The 20,905-nt window shown below is 39.2% G+C and overlaps 1 protein-coding gene across 2 annotated transcripts in view; it reads left to right on the top strand.

Moving 5' to 3' along the window:
* The window catches only part of LOC123973975 (target of Nesh-SH3), a 55,208-nt gene that overhangs the window by 19,978 nt on the left and 14,325 nt on the right, over positions 1 to 20,905 (top strand). For both annotated transcript variants that reach the window (XM_046054377.1, XM_046054376.1), the window contains exons 2-11: positions 4,441 to 4,515; positions 5,547 to 5,731; positions 12,932 to 13,111; positions 13,230 to 13,298; positions 13,419 to 13,551; positions 14,172 to 14,362; positions 15,033 to 15,064; positions 16,518 to 16,557; positions 17,315 to 17,380; positions 17,584 to 17,673. In XM_046054377.1, coding sequence (XP_045910333.1) covers positions 5,623 to 5,731; positions 12,932 to 13,111; positions 13,230 to 13,298; positions 13,419 to 13,551; positions 14,172 to 14,362; positions 15,033 to 15,064; positions 16,518 to 16,557; positions 17,315 to 17,380; positions 17,584 to 17,673 — 910 coding nt within the window. In that variant the 5' untranslated portion in view covers positions 4,441 to 4,515; positions 5,547 to 5,622. The remainder of the gene's footprint in view (positions 1 to 4,440; positions 4,516 to 5,546; positions 5,732 to 12,931; positions 13,112 to 13,229; positions 13,299 to 13,418; positions 13,552 to 14,171; positions 14,363 to 15,032; positions 15,065 to 16,517; positions 16,558 to 17,314; positions 17,381 to 17,583; positions 17,674 to 20,905) is intronic.

Raw genomic sequence — 20,905 nt, 5'->3', positions numbered from 1 at the left:
GAACATGTCTTTCCATATTAAGAAAGATTTTGTTTGAGTGAGTGTTTTTCCACCTGAGTAAAAGTGATCCTTCTTCAGGGAGCATAGTGGTTATTGGCCTGTGGATGAGAAGGAGAAAATCCTATTGTTTCCTTAGGTATCATCTACCTTATGGAAACTGACATACATATAAAGTGATGTATGAGTGTGTAAGACCACTCCATTTTTCTTTGGTACCCATCCCTGACACAGTTTTTCGGCTGCGTGGCCCATGTTGGCAGGTGGAGCTCATCATGCCTTGAATAGTAATGAAATGAAGGAAAAGAATGGCAAATGACCGAAGCAGAGTGAGGACATCGTGCCCTGACGCATACTCCTTTATTCTAATACTCTGTCACAAACCCAGAGGCAAGAAAGAAGAGCCTGAAAAGCACCATGGCTGCAAGAGCAAGAAAAGGAGGATGGCACACTGATTAAAGAAGGCATTTAATGATGGGTTTGATTCATTTCTAGCCTGATATGAATTGAACAGAAAGTGTTGAAATAACTGTGGAGTGGCAGTAATGAAAAGAGCAAATTTGCATTCAAACTTGGTGATGAAAAGACCTGAAAATCTCACCTGCACTCAAAAAAGGATCCTGAATGCCTCAAGAAATACATCTTAAATCTGCTGGGGTTTAAAACCATGTGTAGATAGATAGGTTATTACATGTCTTTTTAATAGGTTTTAGCTCTGAACATTAGTACAAGGCATGTGTTATTTACTGCCCAATAGTGCTGACAAATACATTTTCATCATTGTGATATGAACATGCGCAATAAACACATCGCAAAAGACTGTATTAAACAGGCCCGGAGCAAAAGACTTATTATCAAGCTGCAGCTCGAGTTGATGACAATTAAAATTGTATGTGAAATAAAAAAACAAACTTTATCAATACACCTGTTCAACAAGCATAAACATAAACATGTAGATAGCAACATTTTTATTTGCTCTGTACACAGTCTTTTGGTTGTACACAAGCACAGCATGCTAACTCGGCTAATAGCACGTTACAAACAAGCTAATACAAAAGCTGTATGTATGTAGTGTAACTCTTTCGCTTAGTCATATCGTCATTAGAGTTGCAATGATTAGTCAATTAATTGATAAGTTGTCAACTATTAAATTAATTGCCAACTATTTTTATAATCATTTGTTTTGAGCAATTTTTTAAAAAAGGTGTAAATATTCTCCTGATTTCAGTTTCTCAAATGTGAATATTTTACTCCGCTAATGGAGTAACTAACTAAATATATTTGGGTTGTGGACAAAACAAGACATTTGAGTGACGTCATTTTGGGCTTTGGGGAAAACTGATTGACCTTTTTTTTTTTTACCATTTTCTGACAGTTTATGGAACAAACAACTAACAGGTTAACTGTAAAAAATGCTTGACAGATAAATTGTTCATAAACGTTATCGTTAGTTGCAGCCCTAATCGTCATATTCGCAATATTGAAAAATGTTATCGCACATCGCAGATTTTCCTCGTATCCTACTGCCCATTCATTTCAAATTCCTCTGTCCAATCAATGGAGGGGACAGTGGCCCCTTTATTTTCATCAAAGGAGTATTCCTTTTTGCTTTGCTAGAAGGTCCTTAGTAACTATTTCCTCAGAAAAATTTTAAGGGACCCATACCAATCTCTTAAATTTGATATAAGACAGTGGCTGAATTTATGGTGATTGAAGAAGAAGAGGAGGAGATAGCAAAAAGCCTTTTTCAGAACAGGGAAAACCATACGACCCTACTCAACTGGTTAAAGAGTAAAGATTTGAATGTCATTCTTTCTTCAAATTCTCTACAAAACTTGAACCAGACCTTGAACACCAAACTAGGATCCCAATTTGGAGGACTCATACAGCTCTTTCAACACCAGCGTTAACAGCTGTTATAGTTATTGTCAACATTTTTGCAACTTTGTAGCTACGGTTAGCCAAACGTTAGGTAACGGTCTCGTATATTAAACGTTAGCTATATCGTTTTATTGAAACTCACCAGTTTTTGTCAGCATGGTGTGATTATTACCTTTTTGATCCTAGAACAGTTATTTCAATTAAATATTAATATAATATTTAATATTTGAGAAGAATGTCTCTTTGGTGGGACTGTTAACAACTTACAGGTCTTAAACATGTGAAAAGGATCCCAAACTGCTTTTTTTAAAGGTAGGTGGGATGGCGTGGCGTCCCACTCTCAGTAACAACTGCATTCTGTGACAGGCATATTCTCTGCTGTTTATTGCTTCTCTTGCTGGTGTCTTTGCTTTCTGCAATTGGTGTATATTTTCTGTTGTCTTTTGTTGTCACCACCAACCCAACCCTGTTTTTTGCAGGGTTTTTCCCCTTGTTCGTGTAAAAAATTTGAATTATTTTACCATTTTGGACCTCAAGCAATAACATAAATGAAACCATCTGAGAAGTTTAAAGGGGAAATCTGTCTTCGGTAGAACTGCTAATAACTCGCAGACATCTGGAGGGGTCACAAACCAAAAAAATTGGGAACTACTGCTTTAATTTTTAACAATGCATTGCATTTTATAAGCTTTTTACAAGTAAATTCTTAATCTGAAAAGTAACTAGTGACTAAATGTGTGAGATACATCTAGTGAGTAAAGTACAATATTTCCCTCTGAAATTTAATGGATTAAAAGTATAAAAGTAGCATAGAATGGGCATTTTCAAGTAAAGTACACATACCTCAAACTTGTACTTAACTACAGTACTTGAGCGAATGCAATTAGTTACTTTCCACCACTAGGGACGTGAAGATGATGAGATAAAATGAAAGCAGAAAATTGTGGCTGATAAAAGATCATTAATTGCAGTTGTCTTTATCTGCCATGTTTCCCTTCATCCCAGTGATACTGTGACTTTATAGACAAACAAATCTCACTGTGAAAGCAGGTTAAGTCCCACTGGTTAAACCACAGCTTTTTTTATACATTTTTTTCATCATTTTCACAGAGTGCAGTCTATGATTCAACTGTGTTTAATGGGTTCTGGCGTGATGAAGGCCGGGGTTCCACTGCAACAGTCTGTTCAGGGACTTCCTCAGGAGACACACCTCCTCTGGCGCGCAACATCATTTCCTGTCTCGTGTGATGACATGTGGGATATGATCAACTGCATTGGAGGGTGGAGATGTTGGAGAACACACATGCACGTGCAAGCAGACATGTGTGCGCCTTGCACAAACGCACACACTCCTTGTCCTTGAGGCCCAGTTCTGGCTGAGAGTTTTGGCTGACCAGGACTAAAACTGGCTGCATGAAACACACACGCAAAAACTGAACCCGTTGGCTGTAAACAATGATACACTATGAGTCTGAGATCAAAGAAAGCCTATGATGCACCGTTGTCACCATGTATTTGCGATGCACCTAAAAAGTCATGTGTGAATGTGAGACACATGGCTGCAAATGGCTTGTTTTGTCAGTTGGTCTGTGGTGCACATGATGTTAATGTGTTTTTTGTCATTGGCGAAGAAAGTATTTATAGATGGGATGATGAGAGACATTGTTTCCATGGAATATGATGGCAGGCATACCCCGTGCACACATAACTTTTTGGATACACACAGCTTATATGACTGTTTCAGTTACCCTGTAGTTTAGTGTGTGCTTTTTGTTTGTATGGCATTGTGGGGATCCAAATCTGGAAGCCCTCTCATGCAACAGGGACTTGCCTCACTTCTCGTTTATTCAATTTCAGAAGCAGGCTTAAATTGAGATTAGGTTAGGGGGCTGGGAAATTAAAGATATACAAGGCATGGCTGTGTGAGTGGATTAGGGCTGCAACGATTATTTTCATTATTGGTTAGCCTGTTAATTATTTTTCATGATTAATCAATTAGTTGTTTGATCCAGAAAATGGTGAAAGATGTCAATAAGTGTTTCCCAAAGCCCAAGGTGACATCATCAAATGTCTTGTTTTGTCCACAACCCTAATGATATGTAGTTTAATGTGATAGAGGACAAAAGAAGCCAGAAAATATTTACATTTGAGAAGTTGAAATCAGAGAATTAGGAATTTGTTTCTTAAACAATGACTCAAAAGGATTAATGGATTGTCAAAATAGTCGACTGTACAAAACGATTAGATGATTAGATTAATTTACTAATTGTTGCAGCTCTAGTGTGTATATGTGTGTGTTTGTGAGCGAGATAACAGAGTGAACTTAAGTAAGCAATTATAAAACCCTTATGTATACACACACCAATACAATGTGTATGTGTTCACAGGTGCACAATATCCCAGGTTTCATTAGTTTTTCTGAAGTATCCCAGGATTTGTGTGTGCACAAGAACCAGTATAAGACTTTATTACATCACTCTAAAGGTTTTCATTTTTATTTGCTTTAACACTGGTAACATACAAATTATATTGTCACTCTAATGTTGAATTACTGTTGACCAGATGGAGAAGCCAGTGGTAACTACAGTCCAGGCAACCAGAAAACAAAGTGACAAAAGTTCATCCCCAACTGTTGAGGTAAGTCAGTACAGAAGAGTGGTTGAGATGTCAAGGAGTTAAAGACATACCTCCACACAGCAGCCCAGTATCCTTGGAAATACACTCATAATGAACAATTATACACTTCATGATGTATGTCAACATTCAGTGTCAATACAAGAAGTATTGTGGCCTTCATGCAGCAAAGCAGAAAGTAAAAGTGTGGATATAATGACACCCATTCATTAGCACGTCATACCGGAGTTTACTTTATTAATGCAAATTTTTTAATTGGCTATAACCAAGATCTTTAGTTTTAGTTGCATAACCCTTACCATACCATATTGTATAAAGTGAGAATTAAAAAAATGCTGGCGATGAACCTAATCCAGGATTTTGCAGAAATTGTCCAATATTGACATTTTTGTATGGTGTTAGGGTTGGTGGATACTGGATACTATTTGAATCATGTATGCATGGATATGAATAACCAGATTTCTCAAGTTCCATGTAAATGTTATATGCAGAATATCAAAACCAGGATCTTAGAGTACATGTAAACTCTCTGTGTGAGACAAGCTATAAAAAGAAAGGAAAGAGAATAAGAACAATGAAAAGTGTCAAAACACTGCTGCAGATTAAAAGTAGGATTGCTGGGGACACACTAGACTGGACAGAGAGAAAAAAAGAGACTGAGGAGGGCGGGAAGCTTGGAGAAAACTTTCACTCCTTTTCTAGAGAAAAAGAGTGTGAGATGAGACAGAGAGAGAGAGAGAAAGAGAAGGAGAGATGGGAGAGGGTAATGGGAGTGGGTGTGTTTCTGTTTTTCCCCTCCCTCCAATATAGAGGTATAGATGGTGCAGGAGCAGCCTGCTGCATCCAGAAGTCCAGTCTAGTGAGCTGCACTAGTCCTGAGAGCCACCAGATCAGAGAAGTAGTCCAGCCACTCCAGCCTGACTCCTGCAGCTGCAGCACACACTAAACTCAATCTGTTACCAATAGATTAATTCAATCAGCGCGGTAACGCTGAGTGACATAATATTATTTCTGTGTCTCATTCGTGTTGTCAGATATCTGAGCTGAACTGAGCTCATTCAGATCACAGCAGCTTGTTACACCTGAGACTCAGAGTCAACCACAGCGTAGATGATGACGGTGATGCAGCAACATTCACACAGCTTTCTGGTCCTTCTCCTCATGGTCTTCATCGCTGGGATAGTTCTATCTGGCCCCTCAACTCCCCGCAGGAGCAGAGGTAAGTGATAACATCAGTGTTATTGTCTTCCACTAAGACGTCCACATCAGGACACACTATTGATTGCATGTGAAGTGATGTATTTGTTGAGTCAACCAGTGTTTGGTCATTATGGTCTTCTCTGCTTGTAGTTGTAGGATCCCTGCAAGTGAAAGTTAACATCTTTCTATGTTAGCTTTGTGATACACTGATGGCTTTTCCACGGTCTTTCTCTGCCTTCTGCCAAATGCATGGTGGGATACGCTTCGAAAGATAATATGTCATAGTTAGAAAGATGGATATTTGTTTCAAGGACAAATGACAAGAGAAATAGTTTTGTAGCCATATTGAGACAATTTGCTACAAAGTTAGCAGAGTGATGGATACCATTCGACACATTGTTTGTAACATCATGAAAAAAGCTTTTTATGTGCACAAATCCCTAATTACTCACATACAGAGCAATAGATGATTAAAAGTGGCTGAAATATGCAGATAAGTAAAGGCAAAACGTTTTGATACCACATTTGTCACATAACTCTACCCTGTGTTCCTCACAAACTTGTTTTCTGTGTCCAGACAACAAAGCAAGCTATGCCCTATTATTGTGGCATGCAATTTTCTTTAATGCAGTACACAAGTATAGTGCAACGTGGGCAATGTGCCATATTTGTTATTTAGCAAAATTGCTGGATAATGTACCCTATTCTGCATTTTAATTCTTTCTAGTTCTTAGATATTATGTTATTCATATATTGTGGGACTGACATTTGTCTAAGTCATGTTGTTTGTGCACTGTGATAAAAGCAATATAAATTGTGCCCCTCTCAATATGTGGATTTGAAGGGATACATATTCATTATATGCATTTGATCCTGACTTCTGACATTGTAAAATGCTGTTGAACCCTAAACCTAAAAGGAAAATCAGCTTTCCTCTGTTGAGACACCTGTCAGGCTTTCGAACTGCCTCGATTAGGAAGCACTGTTTTTACGATCCCTGTGGTTTATCCACATTTCCCTGAAATGAGGTGAGCAGCATAGCAAAGTAGGTCAGTTGCTGCTCTCAAGTTTTAACGAAAGTGTTTCCAGGTTGGGGGTCAGGGGTTAGACTTGTAGACAACCTAATGGGATGGCTTTCCTGGAACTGTGCCTACCATGCAGACGATTTGATGAGTTCATAAACCAGCTAATTATTTCATTCATTCCTCAGGCAATTTTTTTTTCTTGTTTTAAACATATTACAGCTCTGATTAAGGGATTTTATCAAACCACCTGAAGAGTCTTTAAAATTAAACACAGACACACACATAATTTCTTGCCAGCGCACGCCACATATGTCAGAAATGTTTTCAAAATAGCAACAGCAACATGGAGATTATTGCAACATCTTTAACACTAACAAACTAAATCACTATTACGAGGTTTGTATCAAGAAGACAACTTGTGTTAGGGCACCCAAACCCCTTACCCCCAACATGAAGTGTTGTGTCTTCCAAAGTGCCAATAAAGGAAACCATAAACAGACTCACTTTAATAAGTAGATTATAGCATATTGATTCTCACGACATTCTTGGAAAACAGCAAATTTTCCACAAGCCTTTTCCACACACACACACACACACACACACACACACACACACACACACACACACACACACACACACACACACACACACACACAACAATTGCATGCACAGTGAACTCTGGCTTTCCGTCTGACTCTGCTCAATTTGGGAGTTAAACTTGGGTGTCCTTTGAAGACTTTGATGGTAGTAAAAGTGATTTGAGGTGAGCACACTGGAGTCTGTATGAAGAGGTAAGTACAATGCGTTAAGCCAGCAAGTTTGCTGGCTTAACTTGGCATGCCGACAAATCTCAATGTGCAGCTTTGGGAGCTAGATGAAAGGGGCGGTGTGTGTTTTTGCTTTGGGAGGAGAGTTAAATGTCTGTATCTCTGTTCTTCTTGGATCAAGCCCCTTGTTTTAGAATGAAACACATTACGCAATGACATGTGTTTGCTTTCTTGTGTCATAGATATTATGGCATAATACATGTGTCAGCTTTGGTAGGTCTATACACTGTTGGATGATCTGTACTTCCCAAGGCTTTTAATTCCCATTTACATGTTACAAACATTTTCTTTCACTATTTAGTGTATATGAGGTGATATATCAGGAACTTACTTACCTCTACCCCACTTCAGGACAATATATGGCCGGGAAACTGCTGCTGAGCCAGACAAAACATAGCCACATGTCATGTACAGATTAATGAGAGGGAAATATGGAAGGAGATACAAGAAAGCAGAGATTAGAGGAAAACACAGATGAATTCAAAGCACTTGATGGAAAGATAGGACGGCAGGGATTGAGTGAAGGAGGAGAAGGTTTCAATGGAGCGGTGCCACAGGGGAAGGGAAAACAGCTGTTGCTCCGTCGAATCTGACAGGAGGGATATATAGTGTGAGAGCGGAGGGACCAGCATGGAAGCCGCCAAGGTGTGTAGGGGGGAAATGTGGGAGTATAATCCCAGGCACGACTCTGTCCCGCTGTGCTGCAAGGTGAGGCCTCTTTTGAACCTAAGAGAAGGGATTGTTCCAGAGAACAACCGCATCAAAGAGGCTCCTGCTAGATAACAGTAGATATTCAGAGGGCTGAGTTATCCAGGTCTGCAGGCTCTGGGTATTCCCATTAGAGCTAATATTGGCCAGTTCAGCTGTCCTTTGCTCAACAGCCTAATTATTTCAAACTCTCTGAGCTCTGGTTGGCACGGGGCTCAGAGAGATTTTCACACTTCATTGCTTTAAATAAAGGTGACTGTTTCAACAAGGGGCCATAAAACATCTGTCTCTGTATCCACGGTGCAGAAAGCCAAGTCTCCTCTCCACCTCTAATCTTCCACGACAGAAACCTGAGAGGTTGAAATACTGTACACCAGAGCTGCGTAAAATCACTCAGGGCACCATGCACACACCATGCACACACACACACGATATAATGTGTGTGTGTGTGCCAGTTTAATGGATTCTATAGGCATGATGTGTTATACAGGGGCTTGTAGAGCAAAATATTGTTCCAGTATTAAGAGTTTATACCCTCATTTAGTCAGTGGGATTTAGAGTGTGTAGAGCTCAGCTGCTCAAAACAAACTGACATGACTTCATTATTCTGTGTCACTTTCATCCACCAGAATTACCACATTCATTTCAACAAAGAGCGGAAAAGTTATTTTCCATTGCATATTTTGAAAACAAAACAAGCCTTGTAGTCCTCTTCGAAGTTTTCTTTCTTTTTTTTCTGAGGCTTTGCTTCAGATATTTATAGTTCATTAGTTCACACATCAGCGTGAGTGAAAAAGTCATGTGATGATCTCAGTGTATTTGTTTTCATTGAGTTTACTTTAGCACAGTCCTCCTCCTCAATTGAGCCAAGAAAGGAGAGATACAGTGGAGTGTGACTGCCAGTGGTAGAAATCTGTGGTTTGATAATGTTAGACAGTAAATCAGGGTGCCGATGCCAAAACTGCACATACTGCACAGATGCACGTTTTTATATCTATTTTCAAACACACATAAACATATCATGTTGTACAGCGTTTGAAAGCGAAGAGAGCATGTTATTCTGACAACCCCATTAACCTACTCCCTTTCTGGGAGGATCATCCATCACTGCTGATGATCCAAGATAGCCGCCCTGCTAGGCCAAGATTGAGTTTCCAGTTTGAGGGTGTTTCTTCTTTTCAGGCCAGCAGGATTACATCCTCTGGCTAACAGTCCAAAACAGGATGAATACAATGGTGAAATGTTTGTAGAATGATGTGGCATTGTTTATATCATACTAATCTGACTTGTTTATTGGCTGACTCCCAGTGTTATGATGGATTTGCTTGTACAGTAATTGTTGATGAATTGGTTATTTTCTCTGCATGAAGGGGAGAGACGGCTTATGTCATGGCATTTCAATTGAAGAGAGTTGTCGTCACTGTGAGATTTACAGTATATTATATAACAGACTGTCACCCACATCGAGAGTAGGAATGAATCCAAAATATGTGACCAACTCTCCGTAACATACAGCTGATATTTATTAAAACATAAATCTGTTGCCAGTTAAATCATGGCATTTTGCAATTTCTTTCTGTTAGAATAAATCTTTTGTGTTCTAAATGTTTCCCTCTATGGTAGATTGGTAACCAGACCTGCAGATTGAAAGAGACACAAAAAAACAACTGTTGACGCAGCCGAGTGAATCTCTTTGTGGTCACTTTCGTCTCTTTGTGATCATTTTACGTCTCTTCTTGGTTGTTTTGTCTTTTTGTCTTCCTTATGCATATCTTTTTGGTCATTTGGTGTCTCTTTTGTAGATGTTTTGTGTCTCTTTCGGGTGTTTTTTGTCTTTTTGTATGTGTTTTGTGTCTTTGTGGCCACTTTATATCTCTTTGCGGTTATTTTAAGTCTGTCAGTGGGCATTTTGCGTATCTTTGTAGTCGTTTTTGTGTCTCCTTTTGCATCCCGTTTTGTGTCTCTTTGTAGTCGTTTGATTGACTCTCCAACAAGACATATTAACCGTCACTTCAATCATAGGCTCTGTTTCTGCCTGGTAGGCCTGTTCAGTAATCCATCTATGGTTATTAAGGGTAAGATCATGGATTTAATTATACTTCAGTTATTTGTCTTTTGGTGAGGTTACAAATCTTCTATGATCTCACGTGTTTGACAGGGTCAGAGTCACAAGCAGAGCGGGAAAAACTTAAAATCAGATAATCAATCATTATTTTCCTTTTTCTATCCATCCAAACAAACATTTTTCTGGCTTAACAGTTTTCTGGTTAGCTAAATGTTGGTAGTTTTCGTTTGTACTGTAGTTGATTTATTGTCAGGATTGACTGGATCAGTTCCTTATTCATTTTATCTGGAAATACTGATAAGTCTGAACAGTCCCTAAGTGGTGTGGGGGCCAAATGGCTGGGCTTTGGACGGGTTGTTGCGGGACTGAGCCAGTGTTTGCTTGTACTGGAGTTTAAAACGTGGTGCCAGAAGTTTCCTAATGTTTCATACACTCTGAGCCCCTTTCCCTTGGAGCCAATCTCACTTGTGTTTTATCGGAAATATTGATGGGAGAATCAAAACAAATGCAGCTTTGATAGGAAGCACATAGCTGGAAAAGCATGAGGGTATTTTTCAAATCCAGGGCTTCCCCCTCTTTCACGGTCAGTGTCTGTTTTGGCTTCTGGCAGCTGCTGGCATTATTCCTCATGCAAAGTTCCACTATTTAATTTAATGCCGAAATATGAGCCAAGGACATGTGCTGCAGAGAGTATAGTACAAGCCATAATCCAAGCAGAAAGTCAAGTCTATTGTTTTAAGCGTTGTAGACTATGAGAGGTGAAGGTTTGAGCCCCCATAGACTAATTTTTGATTTCCACAGCAAAATCAAAATGCTAAAACTAGAACTGATAAGAGTTGAGGGAAATATCATTGAATTTACGAATTGGATTTTTATTCTAACTTTATTTTAAGAAGAATGTGAATCATTGAAATAAAACACGCTTAATATGATAAAAACAGAACCACTATTTAATAAAAACAGGCTTAATTTGACATACCTGTATATTTCTATTACCACTGTAAACCATTTATCATCCAAGTCTGCACTGGTGTGGTTATTTATTGTTTTACATGTGTGTCAGCCAAATGTCAGTCATAAATCACACTTCTGGCACAGCTGCACTCGTCTCAATTTTCTGATGTTTATTAGCATGCCTGTTACAAACTGACTAATTGTTAGCATGCCCGGTTCTTGGCTAGTTTCAAAGGCCACATGGTGGAGGCAACTGATGAGAGGAAAATAAACAAATTCATCCATGCTCTGTCCTAGAGTGGCTTGTCAGCTCAGTAGTTATGATATGCATCACAGCATTGAGACTTCATACACAAGTAAAAAATTAAAATACAGTGATTACTGTAATTACTGGCAGCAATGTTTGCATTTGTTTGAAAGCTGACAACTAAAGTTCAACACTTAAATGGCACTCAGACTTGTAATAATGATAAAGATCATATCCCCCTGCCCCTCTCTGGCAGAGTTACGGCAGAACCTGATTGGTAAGAAGATTGCTGCATCCAAAAGTCTGTGAGTCCTCCTTAGCCTACTTATAGGATTAACAGATGCTATACATTTCCAACATTCAAATAAACATTACCTTAAAAACAGAAAACAGCAATGACTGAATCATTCTCCTGCCTCTTCTAACAAATATTGATGATCAGTGTTAGTGTGTATGTGCACACATGCATGTGACATACTGCAACATACACTAGGCAAGGCAAGTCATAACAAGTTTATTTGTATTTCACCATTCAACAACAAGGAAATTCAAAGTGATTTGCATATATAAATACAATTATTTTTTCTTTCTCGTTTGTTTAGTTCAAGAAAAGGTTAATATGAATCAATCTTGGTTGAGCTTCAGTGTCAGTTCATATAGAAGCTTCAATGTGTATGCAGTTACTGATGTGTGCAAGTGTCAGATCCTTAATGCTTGTACTCTAGTAATGTTCTTATCCAGCACACAATAAAACGTGTTATTCTCCTAGCGTTGTACTCTCAATAAAATCACCATTATTAGCTTTCAGTAAAACTTACACCTCAGCAGAAGTTAAGTCTGCTTTGACTGCATGTACGCCTTGAGTGTGCCTGTGCAGTGATAAAGAACAGAAGTTTTGAATCTGGGAAGTGTAAGTTGCTAAAAAAAGAAGCATTTAAGTGACTCTGAGAACTCTCCCTCACAAGCTTTTCGTTCTGCTTTTACAAAACAAGACTAACATGGAAAGAATACGAAAATAATTTTGTGTGAGGTTGGTAGGTACTGCAGTTTCCCATTTTGTGCAGTATTACTTTTCTTTGTAACACTTCCTCCTCACTTTATGTGTTATGTTGTATTTGTGGCATTTCCTGTGTATTTAGAATTTAGGTATATTAAACTGCGCAGATGTGAAGTGAGTTATAAACCATAATGACCAAAAGTTTGGTTTTATCTTGGACTATTTGCATTGGTCTGAACTGTGCAGAACCTCTTTTTAACCGGATTAAATTTTTTTTGGCCTCCTTGCACCGTACTGTGTCACAAATACAGTGATTGTCTCAAAATCAACAATCATCACTAACAGAAAATACACAAATGTTTAAAGGAACATTTGGGTCCCCTCCTGTCTCCCCAGTGAGACGCCAGAACATGAAAGTCCGTATAAACGCCACAGGAGACACCATTGTGATGAAGTTTTTGCGTCCCAACGCTGACACCAAGCTTGAGGGCTACATCCTGGGCTACGGCAGCAGCATGTTCTCCAAACAGTTCATTCAGCTGCCTGAGAACGGACAGATGTATGAGACTGAGTTTGGTAAGAGAGGCTGTGATTTGTGTAGTTTGACCTTTTTAGTCATTGCTAAAAGAGAAAGATTAGTATGTCTCTGGAAGGTGAGAGTATCTATAAACTCGAGTTCTTCTTCCGTGTTTAGATGCTGAGCCCAAGTACCTTATTGCCGTCCAGCCCATCCCAACCAATGAAGTGAAAAAGCAGTGTACAGGTAATGCTTCTACAAGAATTTTATAGTGACATGGTACCCTTGTCATTCAGACACGAAACATGGGGACTTGTGCATCGAGGTGGACATGGAGGTAAAAGTAAAATGTTAATTTGTTCTCAGGTAAAGTACAGCTGGAGAAGCCGCTACATTTGGTCATTGGGTCGGTAACACCCACTTCAGTTCTCCTGTCCTGGGGGACCCTTCTGAAGACCCCCTACGAAGGCAACGTCATGAATGACTGTCTTGAGGATGGGTGAGTTTAAACACACACACACACACACACACACACACACACAGTATAAGTGCATTAACAGTAAATGATTCCCTGAAGTCTCTCAGGTTACTGAGCAGTGGATAAAGTACAGCTTGTGCACACAGGTGTTTAGGAGAGGAGTCCGCCTACACAACATACATGACACCTTCTCTCAAAGAAATTCCTTCTGTGGGGAGAGAAGCAAATTTCTGTCACAGCATCAAAACACTGGATCCTGACTGTGCAATTCATGCAGTAATACATAGTGTTAAACTACATTAGAAAGCTTGAGATGGTCATTTCTGCAAGGAGTGCATAGATTTTGATCAAAAGGAGTTGTTAGAACATTGTCAGCATTGTTGGAAAACTATGCAATGCTGAATAAGAGCAGACAATGGGATTGTATGGTATCTAAAAGTACTCAGCAGTGTACTGTGACATTAAGTGTGAATGTCCCTAGAAAGGTTTAAATGCCTGGGAACTCTGATGCAGCCTCTTGAATGAATGACAAAATGTTTTTTAAGACATCTATAAATTCTAACATCTGGATGTCTAAGTTTCTTCATAAACATGATTTACTGTTTATCTTCATGTTCTGTTTTGCTCGGTCTTTGGCTCAGACACTACACAGTGCGTTATCGTGAGAAGAACAGGAAGTGGAACTACCAGACCTGCCCAACTAGTGACACAGTCATTGACAATCTGAAGCCCAACACAGTCTATGAGTTCGGTGTCCAGCCCAACTCTAAGGATGGCACTGGATTGTGGAGCAAGCCCGTCATTCACAACATCAGCACAGTCGGCATAGTGGGTATGTTTGATGTCGGCTTTTCACATGATATAGGCCCTCATACCCCACCTAAAACAGTACTCTTGCTACGGCCATTACAAATAAACAATGATTTGAACAGCATTTAAATATGTAGCTCCACTGGCAACAGTAAGACTTCAAGTATGTGCCTCTGGCCTTCAGAAAAGTGGGGAAGTTTTCATAGTTCATAAATAGTTGACAAGTCTGATCTGAAATTAAGAAAACCCTGAGCTTTGTTGTTCAGTATTACAGAGCTCCTAAAAAAGCCTCATGTTTCTGTTCATTGTAGTCTTGACAGTCTGAAAACTTCTGCATGATTTATTTGTGTATGAATCGGTTTGTTAGTAATTTAGAGGCAAAGCTCTTGAGCTAATTTAGCAGTGTTTGACTATATAATTACAGATGCTGACTGAGCTTATGCCAGTTAGCTAAGTAAGGTTGTATCATATAAGCCCTTTCCTTCCAGGAGATACTAACCAGTCTTACTGAATCAAATCCATCTTGTTGTTAACTTAAGCCATTTCTGTGGAACTCTCTCTTTCAGTCTTCCAAGATGAAATGCATCACGAGTAAATCATGTTTGTAATGTGGTTTCATTTAGTTCTTCATTTTCTATTAGTTCCTCTACGCTGATTTCTTTACTGATTTTTATCTTGTGTCATGTTTCTAGAGAAAATCTTTAAACGCCCCGTCAACCCTGTGGTATGTATTGAACACACTTCTTATCAATGCATAATCAATGCATTATAACTAATATAATAGATTTTCTTACATTAGTATTAAGAGTTGCAGAATATACTAAATTAAATAAGTGTCATAAACCAATGAGAAACCTGAGACTGCACAGGTACAGTTCCTCTCCTTAAAATACATATTTTTGGGAACAGGGTGTGTATTTGGAACAGGCAATATGCTTTAGAGTCTGTGTTGTACACTTTAGTGAGCTTATGCTATTCTCAGGGTTGTTTGCCTCATTAATTTTCCATCCAGCTGCCGAATGGAAACAGCACCATTGCAGCCAGGACCGGCCAAGCCAAGAGAGCGGTCTGTAACTAGCTAACTTCTGGAGTGGAACAAAAGAGAGAAGAAAAGGAGATGAGAGAGAAGGATAGAGGAGGAAGGATAACAGTGTGGAAGATGAGAGGAGAAAGGTGGCACTGATTTACTGACAGTGCAGTGTTGATGTGTCATGTGTTCCTGGATCTATACTCGTAAAACATCACAGCTGTTGAGAATTAGCCACAACACTTGCCCTTCCAGAGGGAAACTTCAAATAACAAGCTTCTCACAGGGGACCTTACCAATTCGACATGGAGTAGAGGGCCTAAGATTTATGGAACACAGAGAGAGAGGCAGAGAAAGAGATGGCATTACTGTAAAATGCTATACAGCGAAAAACCCTTCGTCTGTTCAGGTCACTATAAGTGGTTGATTATTATAACCACAATTATTTTGTCTTTTCGTGCTTTATTTCTCTTGGATTTGGATTGCCATCTAATTGACATTTGTATATTTATTACATGAATATAAAGTAATGAAATGGACAGCTATGCTATTTTCTAAATTTCATTGACTGTTTTAAAATACAGTAGAGCTGGCTTATACAATTTTCAATCATCATTCAAATGCACTATACATTAATACAGTACAGTTCTGAATATACAGTATAGCTTACTGTAGTTCAAATTAGGATTAGGCTATATCCAAAATCACTATGATTTCTGGGTATCTGTGGGCCAAATTATTGTGATTTGATTAAATCAGTATTGTGCTGCTACTAAGCCACAGCTCGGCGAAGGTTTCAGTGAATTTCTAAATTTTTAACAGGCCTCAAAATAAAGTGTAATCTATCGATGCCGAACTGGTACCAGAGTTTGAAAATGTATGCATAAAATATTATGATTATTTTCAGATGTTGTCATGTATGAAAAGACACAAAATGATAACTGTAAGCGGACTACTTTACTACAAAGCAAATTATTTCAACAGCATATGTATAGGAATGATTCTGTCCTAAGCTTTTTGATCCATATAAGTGGTGGATCACTGTAACCATGATCACTCTAAGCGGTTTCCACTGTACTTTCACTTGTTATGATCGTTACAAAGACTAATGACCAATTCTTCAGCTGTCTTTTTGTCTTTCGCCCTTCAGAAACCTTTAAGGCCAGATCCTCCCTTTGCTCCTCGCCATGGTAAGCCAATAGAGACATGGTGCTTTTGGTCAAACCCAGTGAACCCTTTTCAATACAGCATCAGAATTTTTATATATGCGTACTATGATGTATCACCACCCAGAAATGTCTGATTTCGACTGACCCCTGCTTTAGGAGTCAGCACTGGAAGAATTTTAACTAGAACTCTGATTTATCGTTTTATACACAGGACCTCATCAAAACCAGTCTCACTTTTTTAGAATACAAAATTTTCATTTTGCTGGTTTATTGCAGGTGCCAAGTACAGTGAAGCTGTTTTAAAACTGTGTGTTTTGAAATGTTTTCAGCAGTAAAGCTCCAAAAAGCCCCTGCACACTACCTGCCCTGCACCAAGACGTAGTTAGTGACTAGCATTTAGCAGCCAGATATTTCCCTAAGGAGTTGGTAAATCCCAAAAACAGAGCTAAAATGACAATGAATGTTAGTGGACTGACATTCCTCAGGTGGCCAGAAATGCAACTAAAAGGTGATAATAGGTCAGTGTTGTGTTTACAGCTTGTTTTCGCTGCCTCCATGTGACCAAAGAACCTCAGATGCTAGGTTTAGATAATGTAAGAATAAACATTGGACATTTTGCTGAGGGGTGCAATACAAAAATATAATGCAGGGGACATTGTTTGTGTTGTGAAATGGGTGCATAAACATAATTACTTTACGTAACTCTTTTTTTCAGGACTATAAGGGCATCTTATGTGTGACTCCTTGACTTAAATCTTTCCTCCCTTGTCCTTGTCAGTTCCACATAATAGGACCCAGGGCAGACTGCCCCTCTCCCGGAACATAGCCCCAAAGACGACTCTTGGTAATGACTTTTCTGACCTTAAGAGTTCAGAGATCAGAAAAAGCTCTTGGCCTTACATTTGACTATTCTACCCGACTTCTCCATCACTATCCTGCAAATCTTATCTCATTGTTTACTGTACATACGCCAGTTTTTTGACATTCTAAAGGACATATAGTAATAACTTTTCTCCCAGGTCTACTAATGTACATTATATTTCCCAGCTACAACCACACCTACTACCACAACTACTAGACAGGAACCTTTGTCGACCCCGGGACCCACACTGCCTGTGGTCACCAAACAGCCAATCGGTAATCAGTGAATCATGGTTCTTTTAAAAAATGCTTCATGGCTCTAATTCCAGCTGTATGCAGTCATGGACACGGTGGACTGTAACTGAGAGGCTGTCAGTGCTTTACAGTGTCTTTTGTAATTAGCTGCATGAGCAAGAGTGGCATGCTCTGAGTGAGTATAGTAAGTACACCCCACATGTGGAAACCGATGGTGTCAGCTGTTTGGGTTGTAATGAGGATAAGGTAGGTGGCCTCGGCTGCATGGCATTTTAACCAAACAACAAAGCTTGCAGGGATTCTTAATGATTATTTCAATGTTGTGTTGTATGTGACAGTTATTTCTTTTTACAGTGACTGATTTGCAAGATATAATCTACACAATTTTATTGCAGGTAAAATCTATGTCAAATCAAAAATCAGTTAGACAAGCACACCATGCATTACTGTAGATTAAACAACCCAACAGTATATAAAATAGTTCAATTTAGCTCAACCTTAAACATTGTGATAATAAATTCCAGAACAACATCTACAGCAGTAAAATGCAACATATTCATTAATGCCCTGATAATATTAATCCAAAAACAAACAGTATCTAACAAAAGTGAGTACACCTCTCACATTTTTGTAAATACTTTTCATGTTACAACACTGAAGAAATTACACTTTGCTACAATGTAAAGTAGTGAGTATAGAGCTTGTATAACAGTGTAAATTTGCTGTCCCCTCAAAATAACACATCACACAGCCATTAATGTCTAAACCTGTAGCAACAAACGTGAGTACAAGTGAAAATGTCCAAATTGGGCCCAAAGTGTCAATATTTTGTGTGGCTACTATTATTTTCCAGCACTGCCTTAACCGTCTTGGGCATGGATTTCACCAGAGCTTCACTGGTTGCCATTGGAGTCCTCTTCCACTCCTTCATGAATACATCACGGAACTGGTGGATGTTATGGCGCTTTTCCATTACCAGTACCAGCTCAACTCGCCTTGCCTCGACTCGACTTGGTTTGGCCATGCTCCATTTTCCATTGCACATAGTACCCAGAAATAGTACCCCTCAATGTAGCTTGTCGTCATAGCGACGCCACACACAGCTGTCGCGACGTAATGTTCAATGTGACACACATCAGAAATCCACACAGTTTTCTCTTTATTTAAGTTAAAACGTTTCAACATCACTCAGAATGTAAAGACAGATGGACCATCTGAACCAAATAAGTTTATCTTGTACTCATCAGACCAAAGGACATGGTTCCAGTCATCCATGTCCTTAGTCTGCTTGTCTTCAGCAAACTGTTTGTGAGCTTTCTTGTGCATCATCTTTGGAAGTGGCTTCCTTCTGGGACAACAGCCATGCAGACCAATCTGATGCAGTGTGCGGTGTATGGTCTGAGCACTGAGGCAAACCCCACCACCCCTTCAACCTCTGCAGCATTGCTGGCAGCATGACACTGAGGACGTGCACTCAACTTCTTTGAGTGGAACCTGTCCTGGTGAACCTCTGTATGGTCCTGGCTACCGTGCTGCAGCTCAGTTTCAGGGACTTGGCAATCTTCTTACAGCCTAGGCCATCTTTGTGTAGAGGAAGCATGCCAGCTGAAAACGCCACCTGCTGTTCTAAAAAAAACCCTAGCTGGGAGCGCTAGGGTGCGTTTTGGAGGCGCGGTGTTTTTTTCGAGACGCTGTGGTTGCTATGATAAATAATTTCCGTGGAGGCCATGTGTTGCAAGTAGGGTAGCCTACTTACTTTTAGTGAATGTAAAAATGTAACCACAAAGTATGTAGGCCTACTTGCTCTGGCCCTTGCTCTACATGAAGAGAAAGCTGAAACATGAGTGCACAGACTGTCCATACATGGCGAGGAAACACCTCGGCGAGTAGGAACATCGTTTCGTTCAAGATCGGATGTGCTCGTTGCAGTGTTTGTCCCGCCCCTCCTGCACTGTGATTGGACGGCTGGTTTTTTACCTGCTTGGAAAAACGCGGCGCTGCCATTGCAATGAATTGAAAATAGACGCTGGCATCAGAAAAAAACGCTTTGGTGGACATGGTACCATATACTGTACACTCACTACTTTTGTAGCAGTGTCATTTCTTCAGTGTTGACAGATGAAAAGATATGATCAAATATTTATAAATATGTGAGGGGCGTAGCTTACTCGCTTTTGTGATATACTGTACATAGTACATCATTGACATGGACATTTTTTCAGCAGAATGATGAGTACTTATTTTCAGATAACTTACTCATGTAAAGTTTGAATACTTTTATTTGCAGAAGAGTATTTTCACATTGTGGTATTAGTACTTAAGCAGTAATGGATCTGAATACTTCTTCCACCACTGTTAAATCCATTATTATTAACTAAATATTGCATCAGTCCATGACACTATATAAGATATGTTTCAGAGCAGTTTCACTACTCTGTTCTTTCTTTCACTATTTACACTATGATTATTCATCACCATTATTGCCGATGCTTTTGCTTTCAATGCAGCGCAGGCGATCGTGTGAACTCTGCATGACAAAACTGCATGTTTCAGACATTCCTCCAGCAGGAACTAGAGTAGAATTTTTGTCGTCTTTTCATGCACTTGTATTACCTTGTCTTACTGTGTCCTGTTCGCCAACATTTATATTTTACTATTTTTGCAAGTAAGCTTGATTTTTATTAAATAAAGATAGAGTTTTTCCATACAAATGCTATGTCCCATTTTGATTTCAAAGGAAGGAAGGAAGCAATTTGAAGGATGCAACTGCCATATTATTTGCCACCCTCATTATCCCACAATCTGTTTCAGTATAGCATTCATGTGATCCTCGTCAACTCATTATCTCAGAAAATATCAATGGGCTGCATTGATTCAGAGAATCCAGTTCCTCTATAGAAACAACAGCTATAGTTCCATTTATTTTTAATATATAGGAGGCCATTCCAGGAAATAATAATTTAGCCAGTGTTGTGATCCTGTTCGTGGACGGTTGGTTAATTCTACTAAGTTATCCAACAACCCCAAACCAGAGGTATTTAAGCATTACATGGCTGTAAAGTTGAGTAGAGATAATAAAGGCCTGGAATGCCATGTTATCTATTGTTTACTTTGCCTTCCTGTTGTTATTCCCTCTCTCTTGTTTTTATTTTCTGACTTTTCTCTCTCATTCTCCTTCACTGAGGTGAACAATTGATTAGATTGAACAGTCAATTTTACATGGTCCATCAAAATGCCACAGCGAGCGATCAGT

Source organism: Micropterus dolomieu, linkage group LG07 (genome assembly GCF_021292245.1).
Source record: "Micropterus dolomieu isolate WLL.071019.BEF.003 ecotype Adirondacks linkage group LG07, ASM2129224v1, whole genome shotgun sequence".
Lineage (NCBI taxonomy): Eukaryota > Metazoa > Chordata > Actinopteri > Centrarchiformes > Centrarchidae > Micropterus > Micropterus dolomieu.
The sequence above is the reverse complement of the archived record's forward strand: the minus strand, read 5'-3'. Positions and strand labels throughout refer to the sequence as shown.